General features: G+C 38.1%; 2 protein-coding genes and 1 pseudogene across 11 annotated transcripts in view; 2 read left to right on the forward strand and 1 right to left on the reverse strand.

Annotated features, from left to right (window-relative positions):
• AHI1 (Abelson helper integration site 1) overlaps window positions 1–20,039 on the reverse strand; it is a 320,407-nt gene that overhangs the window by 20,320 nt on the left and 280,048 nt on the right. For 2 of the 3 annotated variants that reach the window (XR_010836052.1, XR_010836050.1), the window contains one exon: window positions 15,297–15,378. The gene's annotated coding sequence lies outside the window, so the exon portion shown is untranslated. Of the gene's footprint in view, window positions 1–5,473; window positions 5,589–15,296; window positions 15,379–20,039 lie in introns of those variants that run through there. The other variant, XR_010836054.1, reaches the window with a different exon arrangement.
• Window positions 1–20,039, forward strand: part of MYB (MYB proto-oncogene, transcription factor) — a 34,127-nt gene that overhangs the window by 5,574 nt on the left and 8,514 nt on the right. The window contains exons 3-15 of one of the 8 annotated variants that reach the window (XM_059083807.2): window positions 888–959; window positions 2,463–2,555; window positions 2,802–3,022; window positions 4,745–4,979; window positions 6,305–6,385; window positions 6,851–6,955; window positions 8,511–8,765; window positions 9,673–10,035; window positions 11,549–11,691; window positions 12,691–12,805; window positions 12,897–13,022; window positions 14,356–14,463; window positions 16,857–16,964. In XM_059083807.2, the coding sequence (XP_058939790.1) occupies window positions 888–959; window positions 2,463–2,555; window positions 2,802–3,022; window positions 4,745–4,979; window positions 6,305–6,385; window positions 6,851–6,955; window positions 8,511–8,765; window positions 9,673–10,035; window positions 11,549–11,691; window positions 12,691–12,805; window positions 12,897–13,022; window positions 14,356–14,463; window positions 16,857–16,964 (2,025 nt within the window). The remainder of the gene's footprint in view (window positions 1–887; window positions 960–2,462; window positions 2,556–2,801; window positions 3,023–4,744; window positions 4,980–6,304; window positions 6,386–6,850; window positions 6,956–8,510; window positions 8,766–9,672; window positions 10,036–11,548; window positions 11,692–12,690; window positions 12,806–12,896; window positions 13,023–14,355; window positions 14,464–16,856; window positions 16,965–20,039) is intronic. The other 7 variants (XM_067010859.1, XM_067010858.1, XM_059083806.2 and 4 more) reach the window with 7 other exon arrangements.
• On the forward strand, window positions 17,680–19,284 carry LOC131768207 (activating signal cointegrator 1 pseudogene; annotated as a pseudogene).

A 20,039-nucleotide genomic window follows, 5' to 3' on the forward strand; every position in this document is an offset into this window, starting at 1 on the left:
GGGATTTCCAGTGAGGTCCATAGGAAATCCATATTTTACCTATGGAAATTGTGCACTTGGGTGATTCTCAGTGATTTAGAAGTTCTGTTTGTAACACTGGTTTCCTAATTCCTGTGACTGTGTCATAGCGGGGACTCACACTGTGTGTGAAAGTTACCTTTGCAGAAACATGAGGATTCTCTTTTGCTTGAACATCTTTAGAAAGACACTTGTGAACTGAAAGATTGCACCCTGACGTTTAGTGTCTTCTGTGTTCTAATAAGTTTGGTCTCATTTAAATTGTCAACACATTGATACAAAAGCTAAAGGATTTTCTTACATCATACATGCCTTCGAGTGTAATTAAGAAAATGATCTTACATTTTTTTATATGAAAGAGGTTGAACTTACTAAACGTTAGACTAGAGCGTGAACTATTTCTAACTGAGAGTCTATCTATTGCCATAGTTCAATGTCTCTTAAGTCAAACACTGGAGTTCATTACTTTTTTCCCCACAAAGTAAAATTTTAAAAGTTACCGTATGTTGAACATTCAATGTGCCAGGCATTATGCTAAACGTTTTGCATAATTAACTCATATAATCCCCAAATAACCCTGTTGACATCATCGTTTCCATTGTACAGATGACAATACTAACGTCCAGAAAAGCAAAATGATATACCCAAGCTTATATAACTAATCAGTAGCTGAATTAAGATTCAAACTCTGGTCTGTCTGACTCTAAATAAATCTATGCTGTAAACCAGTATATCACCTTAATAGTTGTTGAATTTGGTTATTTTTGAGAGATTTTTTGGGGGGGTGGGTTGATTCCCCTTTAACTCTAACTTGAATAGAGTTGTACAGTAAATGACTGATATCCTAGGATTACCTTTAAATGTCTTAGGATGAAAAACTAAAGAAGCTGGTGGAACAGAATGGAACAGATGACTGGAAAGTTATTGCCAATTATCTCCCGGTAAGTTAGTAATTTTTTCTTTCTGTAAAAGGAAATCTTCTCCCAAAGATTTAAATAAGATATTGTAGGAGATGATATTAAGACATTACATATTTGCTTGTCTATAAGAAGTAAGGGACAAATGCCTTATCTGTAACTTATATTTCTACTGTAATGCATATAATTAAAATTTCTAAATATATTTTTAAAGGATTTTTACAATGTATTTTAAATGTTTGCTTCTTATTTTATCTTTTACTTTTTTAGGGTAATATAAATTGGCATTTTGATGATTTGTTGTATGGTAGATGACTAAACTCATGGTATTTCCCCCAAGTCAGCTTCTTTTAAATTTCCTATTTTTTTCAATAGCCATAATTTGGGTACCCTGGTTTAAAATTTTGGCGTTCTTTTAGACTTACCATACTCCCCCATCCCCTACAACCAAGCAAGGATTAAGGAATCTGGGATTCCTTTGTTTATTCTTCTCACTCTTCCGTATGTTTGGCCCCTTTCCCTCTTCTCTGGCCAATTGCACTGCCTTCATAACTGGCTTTCCTACTTGTAGCTTTCCACTTTCCCATACATCCCAGACACCACTGACAGATGGAGCTTCATAAAATGCAGCTGTACTGTACTTTTCAAAACTAGCAACAGTAACTTCGAGTCTCACACATCAGGTAAACTGCCTGGCACATGAGGGCCTTCCCATATGCCTCAACTTACAGCCCCAGTTCTGTTTCCTACTTCCCCTCTGTAAGCAGGTTTGGTTGAATTCATTTCTGCTTTCCCTCCTGAGGGCTTTTGTCCCTGGTGATGCCACCTCCTAAAATGTTCTAGCCAGCCTTTAAAGTCCATACCAAGAGCTTTTCTGGACTCCTTCTAAGGAAACATAATTTCTCCTCCTCAGAAGATGCTCCTTTTTCCACCCCAGTATCATTTTACTCTGGTCTCTTCTTGCATATGAATCAAATTCTGCCTTCTATTAGTTAATTATGTATTTGTCTTTTACTTCTTACAAGATTATAAACTCTTATAAAACAGGGCCTATCTTTATGCATCTTTGTTCTTTCTGCAATGTGAACACTTGTGGTCCTAAATTGAAGCACATCTCTTAGTCTGTATGGGAATCAAACTTGAGTCATTTAGAGTGGGTTCCCATAAAAGTCCAACATCAATATGGAATCTCTAAGAAGTCCTAATCCATGTGGGTACTTCCAAATGCAATACACTGAGGTTAAGGTTAAGTTAAATTGACAACCAGGTATGCAGTACGATGATCCTTTAGTTCACATGGCAGGACTGTTTCCCTCAGGAGGCAGAGCTTCTCATTTTAGATGCAACTTTGATATATTCTTTGTATGTTCTTTAGCTGTAAGTAATGGGCTCTCCAAATATGCCCTAAAATATGTTCTTGAATGTTTTCACTGCATATTGTCCGTGTGTGATTTATATTACAACAGTCTTCATGTGCTTATCACATCGTATCTGTATGACAGTGCATACTTTATCTTATTTGCCTAGAATCGAACAGATGTGCAGTGCCAGCACCGATGGCAGAAAGTACTAAACCCTGAGCTTATCAAGGGTCCTTGGACCAAAGAAGAAGATCAGAGAGTAAGTTCTTTCTCCGTTGGTGTGTGAATCACAATTATGAATATTCCCCAACATTGTTGACTGTTTCCCAACTTGAAGAAACAGGTAAAGTGTGCAAACAGGAAGCAGAGGACTCCATTCCCATATTTCCCATGAATGAAAGCAGATTTTTAGAAATTTTCTAAAGATCTTGTAACATGAAGAATGATTACACTGACTCATTACATAACATTAAAACATAGGTTATTTTTGTGTGTTTATCTGAAGGTGATAGAGCTTGTACAGAAATACGGTCCGAAACGTTGGTCTGTTATTGCCAAGCACTTAAAGGGGAGAATTGGAAAACAATGTAGGGAGAGGTGGCATAACCACTTGAATCCAGAAGTTAAGAAAACCTCCTGGACAGAAGAGGAAGACAGAATTATTTACCAGGCACACAAGAGACTGGGGAACAGATGGGCAGAAATCGCAAAGCTACTGCCTGGACGGTAATAATATGTCAAAAAATATATTGATTGGGAAGAATGAGGGAGTGGGTATTGAACATTCTGCTTTAAAATGTATGGTGAGTGAATTACATTTTATCGATGGTAAATGTTTCACGAGATAAACTAGATCCATAGCTTTTACAACTGGAAGAGATCTTAGAGTTTACCTGGTTGAGGGCTTCCAGAATCTACCCAACAGTGAGCTTGGGCCAACTTTCCTCAGCCTCAGTTGCCCCATCTGCAAAACGGGGTATCACCTACTTCGTAGGGCCGATGCTAGTATCAAGTGAAACGAATGTCAGAGCACTTCGTAAACTCCAAAACTCTAAACACATAGAAGGAAACCAAGGGTAGACAGTTTGTCTTTGGTCTGAGTTCACACAGCTGGTTAAGTGACCAGAAGGAATTGGGCTACCATTTTCCTGATGCCATGTTCATTTCATTATACCACTTGGCTTAATTTTTTCTTTTGAATAAAGAAAGATTGCATTTCTAGAATTATCATACTGCTTCCAGGTTTTTAAATAATGTCATTGTTAAGCTTTCTTTTTAATGAACAAAGCACGAAAATGACCTCATTATGAGGGCTATCTATGGAAGCTCATTTTTGTCCCACTTTCTCCATGTAAACAGTATATAACAGGTGTCATTTAGTTTGGAAGATACTAATTATAAATCTTACATAAAAATATTGTAAGATAGGAAATATTTTAAATGTTTTTATTTTTGAGCTTCATAACCCCAAAGTAGAGAAAAGGGTCATTTCAAAGAAGGCTATGGCTCTCATGGTCTATGCAGTGTTCTCTTGTGATGTTCTAAAACATTTCCTCCCTCCTGGTTCAGTATAAGCTTAGAGAATTCAAGAGGTTGATAAAAGGAGGCCTTTTCTCCCATATGGTCTGAAAGGATATGCTGTTGATTCTTCCAAAAATTTAAGGGGCAATTGAACTTCCTCTTTCTTTAGCATACATTCCCCCACCCCCATCGAAATAGTAAAAGGGAGGCTTAAAACGGTTTTTTTGAATTGAGAAACTGTTTTCCTGAGAATTGAAAAACTTTAGTAAAAATGCTTTGCAGTTTGAAAATATATTGGGGAGTTAGCCTCTTTCCCTTCTGGATCCCATTTGGCATTTTCGCCTCTGGTTATGGTTCCATTTGCCTGGTTATGGAACAATTTGAGGTAGTTTTCAAAAGGTGGGAATTTTTTTTTACTCAAAATCTCTGGCTAGTGCTATTCTAGATAAAGAGTAGACACTGAGACGGCAGCAACATCATTATTGCTCACCAAACTTTACTGAGTGCCTGTTGTGATGTGTAGGCCCTGCTAAGCCACACTCAAAGGAGTAATTTTCTAGAACAGCAAGAACTTTAAGTTGTATTCGAGTCTTGTACCACAGTCAGAATAAACATGAAGGGTGTTGTATTAGAAATATTCTTAACAAGGAAACAAAATGGCTAAAAGAGTTCAGCATAGAAACTTATATAGAAAACTATATAAGTTCCATATTATGTAATTTAGAGAAACCTATCAATTTTTAATTAGGTGATAGTGGAAGCATGATTTTTAGGAGGCAGAGAAGACAGAAACAATTAAAAGGAAAAAAACCACTCGTAGTGGACCCAAAGAAAGGGTCTTTGTTAGAAACAGTTTTCTGTCAATTAACTGTAATCTGAATTGAAATTTTTGTTTGTAAAATGTGTGTATGATATATTTCTGTGCAGAACTGATAATGCTATCAAGAACCACTGGAATTCTACCATGCGTCGCAAGGTCGAGCAGGAAGGTTATCTGCAGGAGTCTTCTAAAGCCAGCCAGCCACCAGTGGCCACAAATTTTCAGAAGAACAGCCATCTGATGGGTTTTACCCATGCTCTACCTTCAGCTCAACTCCCTCCAACTGGCCAGCCCTCAGTTAACAATGACTATTCCTATTACCACGTTTCTGAAGCACAAAACGTAAGCCATTCCTCAGAATTTAGTTTAATGAGAGAGATGTAATTTTAGCTCCAGGTAATAATGATACCTTTCAGGTGCATACTTCTCAGCTTTCATGAACATCATGATCACGATCAATCGAGAGGGGTAGGTGTTGTTATCCCGGATATGGATCCGGAAATGAGGATGTTAAGTGATTTGTCCAGGGTTACACAGCTCATGGAGATAGTACAGACTAAAGTCCAAGTTGTTTGATTCTAACTTGCTGCTTCCAATCTAATTTGGGAAGTTAGCTTTTGAATGTAAATTTACTTAACAAGGTACTGCTGAAGAAGAATGGGGGTATGGAGGTGCAGTTGTATCTAATACTTTTCTCTGCTCAAATGAAAAGTGAATGTAATATTACATTTAAAGAGGAAATAGTTTAACACTGACATTTAACAGATGATTGTCAGTTCAATTCTGATAGTGATCTAGCTGAAGTATCTTAATTTATTCATTCAGTAAGTGTTTACCTTCTTACTGTGAATCAGGAGCAATTTTGTGACTGACATCTGACATCTTGTATCCTCCTTTGAATCGGTGTGATCCTTTCTTCATTTCTTGATATTTATATTTATGGAAAAGAATCTTCAAAATGGGTGGGAAAAGAAGAATAAAGAGAAAAAAAATCAACAATAATAAATGGTGAAACTTCTCCAAGAATTCAGAGCTCATAAGCAAATTCTATGCAAAACATATTAGAAGTAGTTTTTACTCTTCTCTGTCTGTTCCATATATTTGCCTACAGACCTTCCTGACTGGTCTCAGGTGAATGAACTATCTTAAGAAGTGCTATACTCTTTCCTAAAGCTCATAATAATTCACAGAAAAACATTTTCATTTATAAACAGCTAGTGCCATCCGTTTTTACCCTCAAAACTTCTTTCATACACTCGTGAATGTATTTTAGATTATATTTTTCTTTCTGTTTTACTCTAAGGAATACTTCCTATCAGGATCGATGAGCACCTTAAATTTCGTTCGCTCTGTTGCTTTAGCTCTTTAACCCTTATTAAAGGCTTGGCTAAAATTTCAAATTGGAGTTGGGTTTTATTTATTTATTATGCTTTGTGAATTTTATCAGAAAAGTGTTTGTGTGTTTGTTTGTCTTCCTTAGTCCTAGAGCAAAACTTCAGGAAGCCAACAAGTCCCCTGAAGCATGTGTAACCATGAATGACTCTGGCCTTTGTTTGTTTTGCCTTTTTTTAAAAATTTAATTTATTTTATTTTTTTATACAGCAGGTTCTTATCAGTTATCTATTTTATACATTTAAGTGTATATATGTTTTGCCTTTTTGATGTAGGTCTCCAGTCACGTCCCATATCCTGTAGCGTTACATGTAAATATAGTCAATGTCCCTCAGCCAGCTGCTGCAGCCATTCAGGTAAGCCCATTTTAAGATCATTTCGTGAAGAACCTCATTAGCTACTCAAGGCACAGTTCTGTTTCTTTCATCCAAACGCTTATTTGCACCTGATCCACTGAAGTTAAAAGAAAAGGCGGCCGTGGAGAGAGAGAGAGAGAGAGAGAGAGAGAGAGCTGGGCAGAGCTCTGGCCAGCAAGCTACACTTCCAGAGTGAATTAGTGCCAGAATTCTCAGGTTCTCTGATGTTAGAAATTGAAACAATCCCTCCGTCAGCATCTCCTCTAGCCTCAGGTTTCACATCCCTCCCTTATGTCTGAGATAACATTCAGAGATTTCTACAGTGCCCAGATTCCATTGGCGTTTGTTCCATGCCAGGGCTCTTTGGGTTCTGTGTCGTCCCTCGTGAACCTTGGGTCACGACCACTGTATTTACACTTTCCCACCAGATCTTTGTCTTTTTTCTCCCTTAACTTTTAATTTCAGAGACACTATAACGATGAAGACCCTGAGAAAGAAAAGCGAATAAAGGAGCTAGAGTTGCTTCTAATGTCGACTGAGAATGAACTCAAAGGACAGCAGGCACTCCCAGTAAGATGTCACCGCCTACTTGATCTGGGCTGGGGATAACACTTGACCCCAGTGCTCTTCTGTATCTTTTCCCTTATCTTCTAAATATCACACTAATCAAGACTCTGTATATCCACTAACAATGTTTAAACACTAGAGGTTGCTTGTAATAAAATGCAGTTGGTATCACGGTGTGTTGACTAAGTTGGAAGTAGTCCTTTTGTGTTGCTATAGAAACTCAATATCCATTTGTGATTCTCATTCTTGATTTTTTTTTTTTTCTTCAGAAGGACTGTAATCAATTCAAAGACTAGCAGAGAAAAAATGAAAATTTGCAATTTTTTTTTTTTTTTTTTACAAATCTGTGTATCTGTTGGGTGCCTATTCATTCGATTTTTTCTTTTTCTATTATTTTTTAAGCTAGATTTTCATACTTTATCATTTCAAACATGATTTGATGTATGTCCAGTATATACATGTAAAAAAGATATATATTAAATCTCTCCATAAGCAAAAGTGACTCTCTTTTGTTTGCACGCACAAAAGCTGTGTGGACCATTACTGAATTTTGACATCTTTTCTAGTGATTGGGCAGCAAACTGGGAAAGTAGCTTGCACTTTGTAACATATGTAATTAACCGACAAAGAGAATAAAAGATGTGATACCCAGTAGGTATTCTGAGGAGTAGATTTCTTTTTGGTTAAATAATAAAATGATTATGTGCATATGATAGTTCGACCACTTTTTAACTTTAGTTAATGTTTTGCAATTTCTCCTGTTGCGTGGTCATGCTGAAAGGAGACTTCTGTTAATTTGCTCTTCTGCTTTCCTAACCACGTTGATTTGGCAGCCCTTCACTGCATCAGTGCAATCTGTAGCATTAAAAAAGGAGTAGAAGCCACAAGAATATATGCAAATAAAAGCAACTCTAACTGTTGAATCCTCCAGCCTTTTTGTAGGTTAGAATGAGAATAGCCCACTTCTTAATTTGCAGCAAACATTTATGATCCTATTGGAAATTATGTTAAAGTAAATTTTTAAGACATTCCATGTGAGAGTTGTACTTTGTAACATAATCCCTCTATTTGCAGTTTTTTGGTTTTGGTTTTTTTATTTTTTTGCGACATGCGGGGCACGCGGGCCTCTCGCTGTTGTGGCCTCTCCCGTTGCAGAGCACAGGTTCTGGACGCACAGGCTCAGCGGCCATGGCTCACGGGCCCAGCTGCTCTGTGGCATGTGGGATCTTCCCGGACCGGGGCATGAACCCGTGTCCCCTGCATCGGCAGGCGGACTCTCAACCACTGCGCCACCAGGGAAGCCCTATTTGCAGTTTTAACAAAATGATGACAGTGAAGGTAATCCTATAGATGACAGGCTATACCAGTATCAAAAAGCAGGGTCTTGCATTGATAGAAGGAAACATCTTGACAACTGTCTCATAGGCGCAAGTTTTGGATGATGCAACGACTTTTATCTTTCCTCTAACAGCATCTGATACCTTGTGCAACTTCATTGCTAAGTTCCTTCTCCCTTTTTCTTCCCCGCTTTTTCTTTATTCCCCCACCCCCTCCTTAGACACAGAACCACACATGCAGCTACCCTGGGTGGCACAGCACCACCATTGCCGACCACACCAGACCTCATGGAGACAGTGCACCTGTTTCCTGTTTGGAAGACCACCACTCCACTCCATCTCTGCCGGTGGATCCTGGTTCCCTACCTGAAGAAAGCGCCTCTCCAGCCAGGTGCATGATCGTCCACCAAGGCACCATTCTGGACAATGTTAAGAACCTCTTAGAATTTGCAGAAACACTTCAATTTATAGATTCTGTAAGTAGAATTTTTAAGGCAAGTTAATGTTTTTGGAAGGGGAATTAGGAAACTCCTCAAATTGTTGCCATTTTCTATGGCGAATATCATGTTACTAGCATATGTTAACGTAAACATATGACTTTAGTTTCTGTGTATATATTTTTTCAATATCTGATTTCTTAGGCTACCCAGATAAAAAGGTAGCTTTTCACATATTTCCTTCAAAATGCATATCTTTAAAAATAGTAAAATTAATGACCTATAAGTAGAGCTTGGGTTATAGGAATGATATTTGGATTATTTTAAACTTTTTTTTTTGTTCTTTGTTTACTCCTTTGTGTTTCCCTAAAATTGTGCTTTGCTTTTGGATAGCACATTAAGAATTATGTTCACTCAGAGCTTAAAGCCATCTTTCAATATATTTGAAGTGGTAGTATGTTCATTTGTTGGCACATGGCTTTCTCCACAAAACATCGATAACCAGTCCCAACTGGTTTGCTGAGAAAAACCATCTCTGGTGAAACAAACTTGAATTCAGTATCACAAAAGCAGACACTCAATTCATTTCCTTTGTTTCCCGGTTGGTTAAAAAGCATTTACTGCATCCCCCATCAGACAGAGGATGGACATTGCCAAAATGTGCTATCAAAAAGGTCTTCTTTTTGCTTTGAACTGCATGCAAATGATAGAGTGCCAGGAGGTCCCTGCAGCACCAGGGTAGGGCCAGCCTTGAGGCAGCATGGGAGACACCCCATGCAGTGTACCAGAACAACTGTTCATCCCGAAGCTGTTTCTCAGGAGGTCAAGCAAGCGGGCCAGGTGTTTTCTTTGCATTCAGCGTCTCTTTCTCAGTGCTGTGTTTCAGGTGACGGCACACGTCATGCACACACTGTCTCAAAGTTCTGCGCCTCCCACATTGTTTCAGGATCCTTCATCGTGGGGTGATCTCAGCAGTTTTGAATTCTTTGAAGAAGCAGCTTTTTCACCTAGCCAACACCATGCAGGCAAAGCCCTCCAGCTTCAGCAAAGAGAGGGCAATGTGAATAGACCTGCAGGAGAGCCTAGCACGAGGGCGAACAAACGCAAGTTGAGTGAGGGTTCACTTGACCTGCCCAAGCCCTTCCCTCCTGCGAGGCCCAGCACAATTCCACGGGTCATCCTTCGAAAAAAGCGGGGCCAGGCCAGCCCCATAGCCACTGGACACTCTAGTTCCTTGATATTTGCTGGCGTCAGCAGTTCAACTCCCAAGCGTCCCTTTGTCAAAAGCCTACCTTTCTCCCCCTCGCAGGTAGAGCACAATTTCTGCACAGCTGTTACTAATTTTCAACAGACACCTGAACCTTAATAATCTAGAAACTAATCCTTTGGAACAAATGACTCATTACTGTTGTCTTCACTGATTTCATTCCGTTGTTGCCTCTGGCTGTTGCTAAGTCATACTGCCTCCCAGAGTGTAGGCTGTCTGTAGACTGACTGATGATTTTGTCATAATTCTCTCTCTGACTTTTTGGTGATTCTGAAGAGAGTTAGTTGCCTGGGATGTGCTTTTATTTCCTTCAACACTAGAGTTTAACATTTCTATTTCTTCCTCTTCTCCCATCCCTTTAAAAACTTTAACAGATTTTTCTGCCTCTTTGTTCACTTATGGTTATGTGATTCACTGACCCAGGGGAGGAGGGAACCAAATTATGTTTAGATAACATTTGAGCTGCAACTAGAAAATTTAAAGGTTCCAGTCCATCTTTAAGTGAAAAAGTTTTGGGAGAAAATGAGGAACAAATGCTTAAGAAAAATAACGTATGTTTTAATTTCAGTTTCTCAACATCGGCTCTTCTGAGTCGTCCCATAATATTTTATTGGCAGTTTTTGCCAATGAATGTTCTTATTTTGTACAGCTTTTTTAAGGCATGGAAATTATAATTTTTATCAAAGACTTGTGTTCCTTAATTATGAAAATAATTGAAGCTAAAGGATAATTTGGCAATTTAAAACATTTTTCCAATTATGCCTGTTGAGTCTGTTTTAAGAACAACTTAGGTATGAGCAAATGATATGCTCACTAAAAAAAGATCTTATTTTTTGCTTGTATTTTCCAAACCCTGTTCTGAAGTATATTAGTTCTACAAAACTTTAATGATGTTCCAGAGAAACATCTAAATATATAGGTATATAAGTTTGGGAAACACTGAATCAAACAAAATTAAAATGGTTTCTTTACTGCAGGACCTCTCAAAATTTTTAATATATGGATGTGCATTGTGAATTTCCAGGAGGAGATTACAATATGTGTTTCCCAAATTTGTTTTATTCTTGGAACCATTTGAGGAACACCTATTACTTTCCCAGAACATCAGTGTTCTGAGAGATACAGCTTAAATTATTCAAGAATTTTCCACATAATGTCAACTTTATATAATAACGGTTCATAGATCATTAAAGAGAAAAAACAAAGTATGAAAGAAAAAAATGATTACTTTCCCCAAAAAATCACTTTAACACCTTTAATGTTAATAAGAAGTGCATCTCATTCTCTTTAATGACAAGTGTCACTTATTGAGAATGTTTTCTTAGGATTTTGCAAGTTTTTCAGCATTGACTCTAGATTTTATTTCTTGGAAATCATACTCCAAATCCTGGGTGCTGAATTGAAATAAAACACTATGTGCTTGTTAACATAATTGTTATCTCATGTAATGGGTCAGTAAAACATACCTACTTGTTAACAACATGTGATTTTTAAATTGGGCTGAGTAAAGAATCACTGTTCAATTTAAGTATTTTTTTTTTCTTCCCATATTTAGTTCTTAAACACTTCCAATAACCATGAAAACTTAGACTTGGAAATGTCTTCTTTAACGTCCACCCCTCTCAATGGTCACAAATTGACTGTTACGACACCGTTTCATAGAGACCAGACTGTGAAAACTCAAAAGGAAAATACTATGTAAGTCCTTGTTTCAAGAAAAAAATTATTTACTTTAGTTACTTATATTTAATTAATAGAATATAGTCCCCAAGTGTCTGATCTATTTATATGTATGTAATTTTACTGATCCACTTTTATATACATAGTCATGTGTATTTCCACGTTGAATATGTCTGTCCTGGGCATGTTAGAACTACCTAGAGGTAGAAGGTGGGAGAATAAACTAAATTACCTTTTGTAGTTCGTTTCAAAATTTCCTATATATGCAAAGGTAATTTTAAAATAACTTTTCCATTCAGTTTTTCTGTTTGTTCAATAAGTCCTTTTCTTCTTCACCAAAAACAAGCTTTTTCAGCCTCCTTTACTCTTTGATTATAAACTTCAGAATAAGAATGAGTATGGTTCTTTACTTAGTTCATATTTTTTTAATCTTATTTTTTCTTTTTGAAATTTATCTATAGATAGGACCTCTTTTGCCATCCCTAGGAAAATTATATGATTAGAAGCCAAGGAGTGATTAAGTAGTCATTTATAGTCAATAAAGCCTTAACCAATTCAAAGAAATGGGAGAGAACATCAATAAGAATTATAAGAAACCTTTTAAAAAAGCAACGTTATTGTTTCCAATATAAAATACACTTTAAAAGGTTAACATATGTTTTCTGTTGTGGGTAGATAAGAGATAATGAATAGATAAAAGTGATTTTTAAATGATATCCGATCTTCACAATATTTATGGTCATTATAAAGGCTTAGGGGTACTGCATGTGTTTTCAGAAATGATTAAAGAAAGATGAGAAATATTTTAATGCTCTTAGTTTTGGGGTATAATATTTTGAAATATGTGATGTACATATTATCTTCTCCCTAACAATACATATATGATTCATCAGCATACCTTATTCCATATCAATGAGTTTATTGTATTCAGTAGAAAAATATTAAATTTAATAGGTAGAGAAATGTAAGGGACATATGTTCTTTTATATTTAACCAAAACTTGTTTTCCTTTTAAAGTTTCAGAACTCCAGCTATCAAAAGGTCAATCCTAGAAAGCTCTCCGAGAACTCCTACACCATTCAAACATGCACTCGCAGCTCAAGAAATTAAATATGGTCCCCTGAAGATGCTAGTAAGTTCTCACAAAGTTCTTGGGGTTTAGTTGGTTTATTAGCACAGACAGAAATTTTCCTCTGATGCAAATGTACCAATCATCCCTTCAGCCTCAGACACCATCTCATCTAGTAGAAGACCTGCAAGATGTGATTAAACAGGAATCTGATGAATCTGGAATTGTTGCTGAGTTTCAAGAAAATGGACCACCTTTACTGAAGAAGATCAAACAAGAGGTAAACACGAGATCCTCTGGAAGGAACAACCCTGCTGTTTTCGTCCCTTGTGGGCAGCTTGATGTGTCTGGGGGAGGGGGAGAGGCACTCTGTAACAACACCACTTTTCATAAAAGATTTTCATATAAGATGCAGTTACAAGGTACTGCCAAGCTGTAGGCGCATTTGGGAAGCCGAACCACTTCTGTTTCCTTCCTGTTTGAACAGAAAACATGTGAGAGAGTATAAAGGAAAGAGAAGGAAGCAGTTTTGTATTGTACTTTCTTTTTTCGGTACTCGGGCCTCTCACTGTTGTGGCCTCTCCCGTTGCGGAGCACACGCTCCGGACGCCCGGGCTCAGCGGCCCTGGCTCACGGGCCCAGCCGCTTCGCGGCACGTGGGATCTTCCTGGACCGGGGCACGAACCCGTGTCCCCTGCCATCGGCAGGCGGACTCTCAACCACTGCGCCACTAAGGAAGCCCAGGGAAGGCCAGGGAAGCCTTTGTATTGTATTTTTAAAAATCACTGATATATAGATGGATGGATGACTGGTTGATACATAGATATTTAATTTTTGGACATCATGGAAAACTGAAACTAATTAAATTAATAGTATCTATTTTTTTGGTAAGTCTTTTTAATTTTATTCATTCTAATGAGTGTGACATTGTATCTCATTGTAGTTTTTTTTTTAATAGATCTTTATTGGAGTATAATTGCTTCACAATACTGCATTAGCTTCTGTTGTACAGCAAAGTGAATCAGCCATATGCATACGTATATCCCCATATCCCCTCCTTCTTGAGCCTTCCTCCCACCCTCCCTATCCCACCCCTCTAGGTCATCTCAAAGCCCTGAGATGATCTCCCTGTGCTGTGCTGTTGCTTCCCATTAGCTAACTGTTTTACACTGGTGTCAAGAAGCATTTCCAACAGGTTCGATACAGTGCCTCTTGAATTTATTTTCATATAAGGATAAGTGGTTGAGAGACTGGCCATAGATTTACTTTTTCTTCAGCCTTACTGAGATATAATTGACAAATAAAATTATAAGGTATTTAAAGTGTACAATGTCATGTTTTGATATATGTGTACCTTATGAAAGGATTCTCCCCCATTGAGTTAATTAACCTATCCATCTCCTCACATATTTACCTTTTTTTCAATGAGAACATTTAAGTTCTACTCTTTTAGCAAATTTCAGTTATACGTACAGTGTTATCAACTATAGTCACCGTATTATACATTAGATCCCCAGAGCTTATTCATGTTACAGAAGTTTACTCTTGAGTTTAACAGTTTCATGGGAAGTTCTAGCTCTAGAAACAACAAAGCACTTCCTGTTTGCTTTTAGGTGGAATCTCCAACTGATAAAGCAGGAGACTACTGCTCAGACCACTGGGAAGGGGAGAGTCTGAACACTCAGCTGTTCACACAAGCATCGCCTGTGGCAGATGTGCCAGTAAGTACACGCCCATGTTATGAGATGTTGGTGGCTCACAGAATTCTGTGTGTGGCATGTGGGAACACTGTGGTTTTGGCATTTAGTGCATCATACTTCTAAATATTCTCTCACATGCTTATTTTCTTATGATTATTAATGTTGAATATAAAGTGAGATTTTCTACATGTGTTGGAAATAGACTCTGTTCCATTGCAGACTTGTTTATTTTCTTATGACCTGAGAGTCCTTGCCACTTAAAAAAATCTGCTGCATGGATATACACATTTCCATGAAAACAGAATGTTAAGTTTTACATTTTCTTTTAACTTACTTATTTGTCTTCTAAATGTAGTATAGGTTTCCCCTACTATCTGAAAGTAGAGCATTCCTGTGATATCTTTAGTAGGCCAAAGTAACATAAAGCAAAGAAGCAGTTTACCTTTGGACATATCTTGCTAACAGGTGCAAAAAATAAAAATAAAATAAAATAAAGAAACATATGTAACAAAAAGAAGCAGACTCACAGATACAGAGAACAAACTAGTGGCTGCCAGAGGGGAGAGGGGTGAGGAGAGGAATGAAATAGGTGAACCAGATTAAGAGGTACGGACTCCTAGTTATAAAGTAAATGTCACAGGGATGTAGTGTATAGCACAGATAAGATAGTATTTTTTTAATAACTGTGTATGATGTGTAATCTATAAAAATATCAACTCACCATGGTGTACACCTGAAACTAATATAATACTTTAAGTCAACTATAACTTCAATAAAAAGTGAATACAAATAATGAAATTGAGATAAAGCACAGATGCTCACACAATTCAAAACTATGGGGCTTGATGCTGAGATGCTGAGTGTAGTGCCTGGGGAAGGAGCTTGGTGGTGCCACTCTTACCTGCTCAGGGTGTGTGCTGCCTCTTTAACAGTTGGCTGCAAAAGAAAAGCAAAAATTCTCTTCAGATTTCTTTTGGTTAGCAGTTAGCGAAAATATTAGATACTAATGTCGGACTTCCCTGAAAGCAAAGTGGTGTGAAGTGAACTCTTGAATAGCAGGGGATACCTGTATTTCCTCCTTGCTAAGTTGTCTCCTGTTTGGTTTTATGTAGCATCTAGCACAGTGCTAATCATAGTGTCTATAGTAAATTCCCTTTATTGTACCCGATATTGCATTGCTTTGGTTACCACCATTTTTTTTAATAGACTTTGTTTTTCAGAGCAGTCTTAGGTTAACAGCAAAGTTGAGCAAAAGGTACAGAGATTTCCCATATATCCCCTGGCCTCACATATGCACAGCCTCCCGATCATCAACACACCCCACCAGAGGGGTATATTTGTTACAACTAGTGAGCCTACATTGATAACATCATCACCCTAAGCCCAGAGTTTATGTTAGGGTTCACTCTTGGTGTTATTCGTTCCATGGATTTGGACAAATTTGTACTGACATTTATCCACTGTTATAGCATCGTGCAGAGTAGTTTCACTGCCCTAAAAGTCCTCTGTGTTCCGCTACTGTTCATCCCTGCAACTTCTGGCAACCACTGATCTTTTTACTGTCTCTAGCTTTGCCTCTTCTGGAATATTATATAGTTGGAATCATACAGTGTGTAGCTTTTTCCAGCCAGCTTCTTTCACTTAGTGACATGCTCTTATCTTTCTTCTGTGTCTTTTCGTGGCTTGGTAGTTTTGTTTTGTTTTGCCCTTGGTTAACCATCGATTTTAAAGTTTGTAACTTGTGAGTGATTGCCCTTTCCTCTTATGAAGAATCAAAGCTAAGAGCAATTGCTAATATTTATTGAGTGTGTACTAAGTGGTGAGTAATAGACTAAGAGCTTTAGATACACTTAACTCGTCAAATCCTCACAAGGTGGGTAACATTATCATTTCCATTACACCAGGGGGGAAACTGAGGCACAGGGAGGCTTAGTCACTTACTCAAGATTGTATAGCTTATAAGTGGCGGTTCTGGGTTAGAACTTTAGTCTAGTGCTAAATTCCATACTTTTCACCATTATACTATACTGCCATTAATCTGTAAGTCAAAAATATTTCTTTACCAATATATGAAATAAACAGTTCTCTCACCAGAGTTTAGTAGAGTTTTAAAAGCACAAATTTATTAATCCATTTAGCAGATGTATTTTGAGTGCCTGCCTCATGCCTAGAACTGTGTGGGACCCTGAAGCTTTTTGCTTTAGTGATATTTGCCACAGTGGGATTAGGGTTAGTACATGGTTGAGTTCTCAGTTTGGCTCATTGGGAAGAGAATTTCTGGCAGATACCTGCATTTTCTTTCCTGCCAGTGTGTGTCAACTCATAGTAATCTACTCTCTAAAGTGTTAGAATTGTGTCTGCTCTCCTATTTATCCAACCTCATTTAAATTTCAAATTATTCTCTTTCCCTTTAGAATATTCTTACAAGTTCCGTTTTAATGACACCAGTATCAGAAGATGAAGACAATGTCCTCAAAGCATTTACAGTACCTAAAAACAGGTCCCTGGCGAGTCCCTTGCAGGTAATTATGATTCCAACATTGGTATCTTAAAAGTCATTCACTAAAAGACTTTTTTAAAAAAAAAAAGAAAAACATTTTAGACATAGAAGAGTGATGCTTTTAAACAACTCCTAATGTCTAAAAAACTCCTAAAATTCCTTGTTGCCACTCGTGAGACTCCCTGGAAATTTTTTATTAGAGCAGAGTCCCAAAGCCTGATGAAGTGAAACATTTCTTACTGTGACTGAGACTAAGATTGTTAATTACACATGTGTCAATACCTCCTTCTTCTACTTTTAAGGGTTTTATAAAAAATTGGTATAGTTTAATTTTAGTTTCAAAATTTTTTATGTTTTCTGCTCCCTCACTAAGCCACCAAAGCTCAGACCCTGTTTAGATTTTCAATGAAGTTTGAAATTAGATGGCTAGGAAAGAATTACAACATATTTGACTATCAGAATGACAAACTCAACCTGTGGCTAATCTGTAGTTGAACATCTGCTCCCAGGTTTTAATATCAAAAGACATTTCCCGTTTTTTGAAGGAGGTGTATGTTGATGAAATACAACAAATTCCAAATTAATCCCAAGCCAAATGTAAATAAGAATGCAAATTTGTTCCCTTAAATCATTTAAAGCAGTTCCCAACATTCACTAGCCCAACACCCAGCCACCTGCTGAGCCCTCCCCTCCATCCTCCTGTGCTACACAAAGGGAAAAGCCATAGCCCCTGCAGCATGCAGAGAACCTGGATTAGGAAGTGGAAAGTCACGGTTGTCCTGTGAGGGAAAGGCACTGTTTTAGGCAGTGTGATTTGAAAGTGTCCTGTTCCTGGAAGGGCTTTCCCATCACTGCAGTAGGCCTTCTCTCTCCAAATTGCGAGACTCTTAAGACTACCCCCTTTAAAGCATTTGTGATGTTTAGCATTATTTTTAAGAAATACAAACACAGCTGGAAGGGCTGTAGGCACACTTTGTGTCTTAATTCCATCAGATTGCTCTCCTTGTGGCTTCTATCTGATCCAACTGCTTTGATGATAGGTGACTGTTGACTGGAGTGTGGTCTAGGGGAAGCCTGTCCTTGCGGGGGAATCTGGAGTCCTTCCTGAGTCAGTCAGCCTTGGGTAGCCATGTGAAGAGGACTCAGAATATGGCAAAGAACTGGAAGATGAGGAAAAAACAGAAGGGGGACATAAGAGGGACAAAGAAAGGGGGTTAGAAGGATGTTAAGGCAAAGGTCAGCCATTTCAAAATTTTACCTAGAGCTGATCCTAGATCCAGAATGAAAATGCTTTTTTTGGTTTTCCTTTCCTTTCTCCTCCCTGAATTATTTGGACCTAGGTTTCCAGAGCATAGAATTTGACTAGTGCTATTAGTGCATTAATTAAACTAGGTTGAGTTTTATGTGTATTTTGTAACCTAGGCTAGGATCTGACCTATATTTATAATAGTATTAAAAAAGTGCATTCTAAGTGGCAAAGTGCAACATATATATATATATATAGGGACAGTTATCATTATGTAGGTTGAAAGGCTCTTCTGAAGAGCCTTTAGGACTTCTGGTGAATCCCAACCTGTACCAGTCCCCTCCCCAGTGGATAGATCAGACGGGTGCAGCCTCACAGAAGAAGGCTTTCCATTCAGCAGGATCAGGACTAGAGTTCAGCTCATGTCGGCATCCGTTTAGAATCCAGGACCAAGAATTTCAGGAAGGCTTTGATGGTGGCTGGTGCCTCTCTATGCATCAGCCTTGGGCTTCTCTGCTTGTCAGAGGGATTAACAGGGTGGAGGGCAGAGGCTGGTACACCCCACATAGAGGGCGACTTTGGATAGCAGCCACAGCCAAAAGACCCTCTCCTCAAGAAGTTTCAGAACTCCAGACTACATATCTCCTCCTTCATGGGAAAGATGTGGAATTTCCCAATGACTATCCATCAGGTTGTCTTCTGGGCTGTGTGGACCTAACTGACTGCTTGTCCCAGAAGCAATTTAAGAATCAGTATCCAGACATGAGTCAAGAATCTGATTCTCCATTTGTTTTCATCTGCACAAATCCCCAGGAAATGATTGTGAAGTTTCCTATTAAAGGAAGTCCAAAAATCTGGAAACTGGATTCCAAGATCCATCAAGGAGCAAAGAAGGGGTTAATGAAGCAGAATAAAGCTGTCTGACCCAGGAAAAAAGGAACTATACAGCATAGTGGAGTTTTGTGTACTAAAATTGCTATCCACTGGTCCTTTGGAATTGAAGCAGTAGACATCTAAAGGCTTGGCATCAGGCTTGAACCTCTCAGAATTTAAACTCATCAAAATCTGTATATTTTTCTTAAAGAGTGGGATTCTTACTTTATGTAGTGGGTCAAAAATCTTTGGATACATTATTTATAAAGACTTATTTAGGCTCTTTCCCTAAAACTAAATCCTCAAGCTTTTGGCCTGACCAAATAGTGTTTAGCAAAACCTAAATCTAATCCTTTATGCAGATATAAATAAAATATATCCAGCCAAGCATGGTACAGATATAAAATATATATATTACATAAAATTTGGCAAGAGTGTCAGATTTCTAAAAACTAGGTTGTCTAATTTTTACCTTGAAGATTTTAATGATACTAATTAAAAAAATAATCAGTATGGAACTTTATTATCAGCAGATTTATATTTTATTTGATGGAAATATTACTTATCTTTGAAACTCAGTATTAAGTAATAGCTCTATTTAATTTATTTAATTTATTTATTTTGGGCTGCACTGGGTTTCTGTTGCCGCGCGCGGGCTTTCTCTAGTTGCGGCGAGCAGGGGCTACTCTTTGTTGCGGTGTGCGGGCTTCTCATTGTGGTGGCTTCTCTTGTTGTGGAGCATGGGCTCTAGGTGCGCGGGCTTCAGTAGTTGTGGCACGCGGGCTCAATTGTTGTGGCTCGTGGGCTCTAGAGCACAGGCTCACTAGTTGTGGCACATGGGCCTAGCTGCTCCGCAGTATGTGGGATCTTCCCAGACCAGGGCTGGAACCCATGTCCCCTGCATTGGCAGGCAGATTCTTAACCACTGCACCACCAGGGAAGTCTAGTAGCTCTATTTTTATTAATCAGTATTTTCTA

This window comes from Kogia breviceps, chromosome 13, assembly GCF_026419965.1.
Source record: "Kogia breviceps isolate mKogBre1 chromosome 13, mKogBre1 haplotype 1, whole genome shotgun sequence".
Lineage (NCBI taxonomy): Eukaryota > Metazoa > Chordata > Mammalia > Artiodactyla > Physeteridae > Kogia > Kogia breviceps.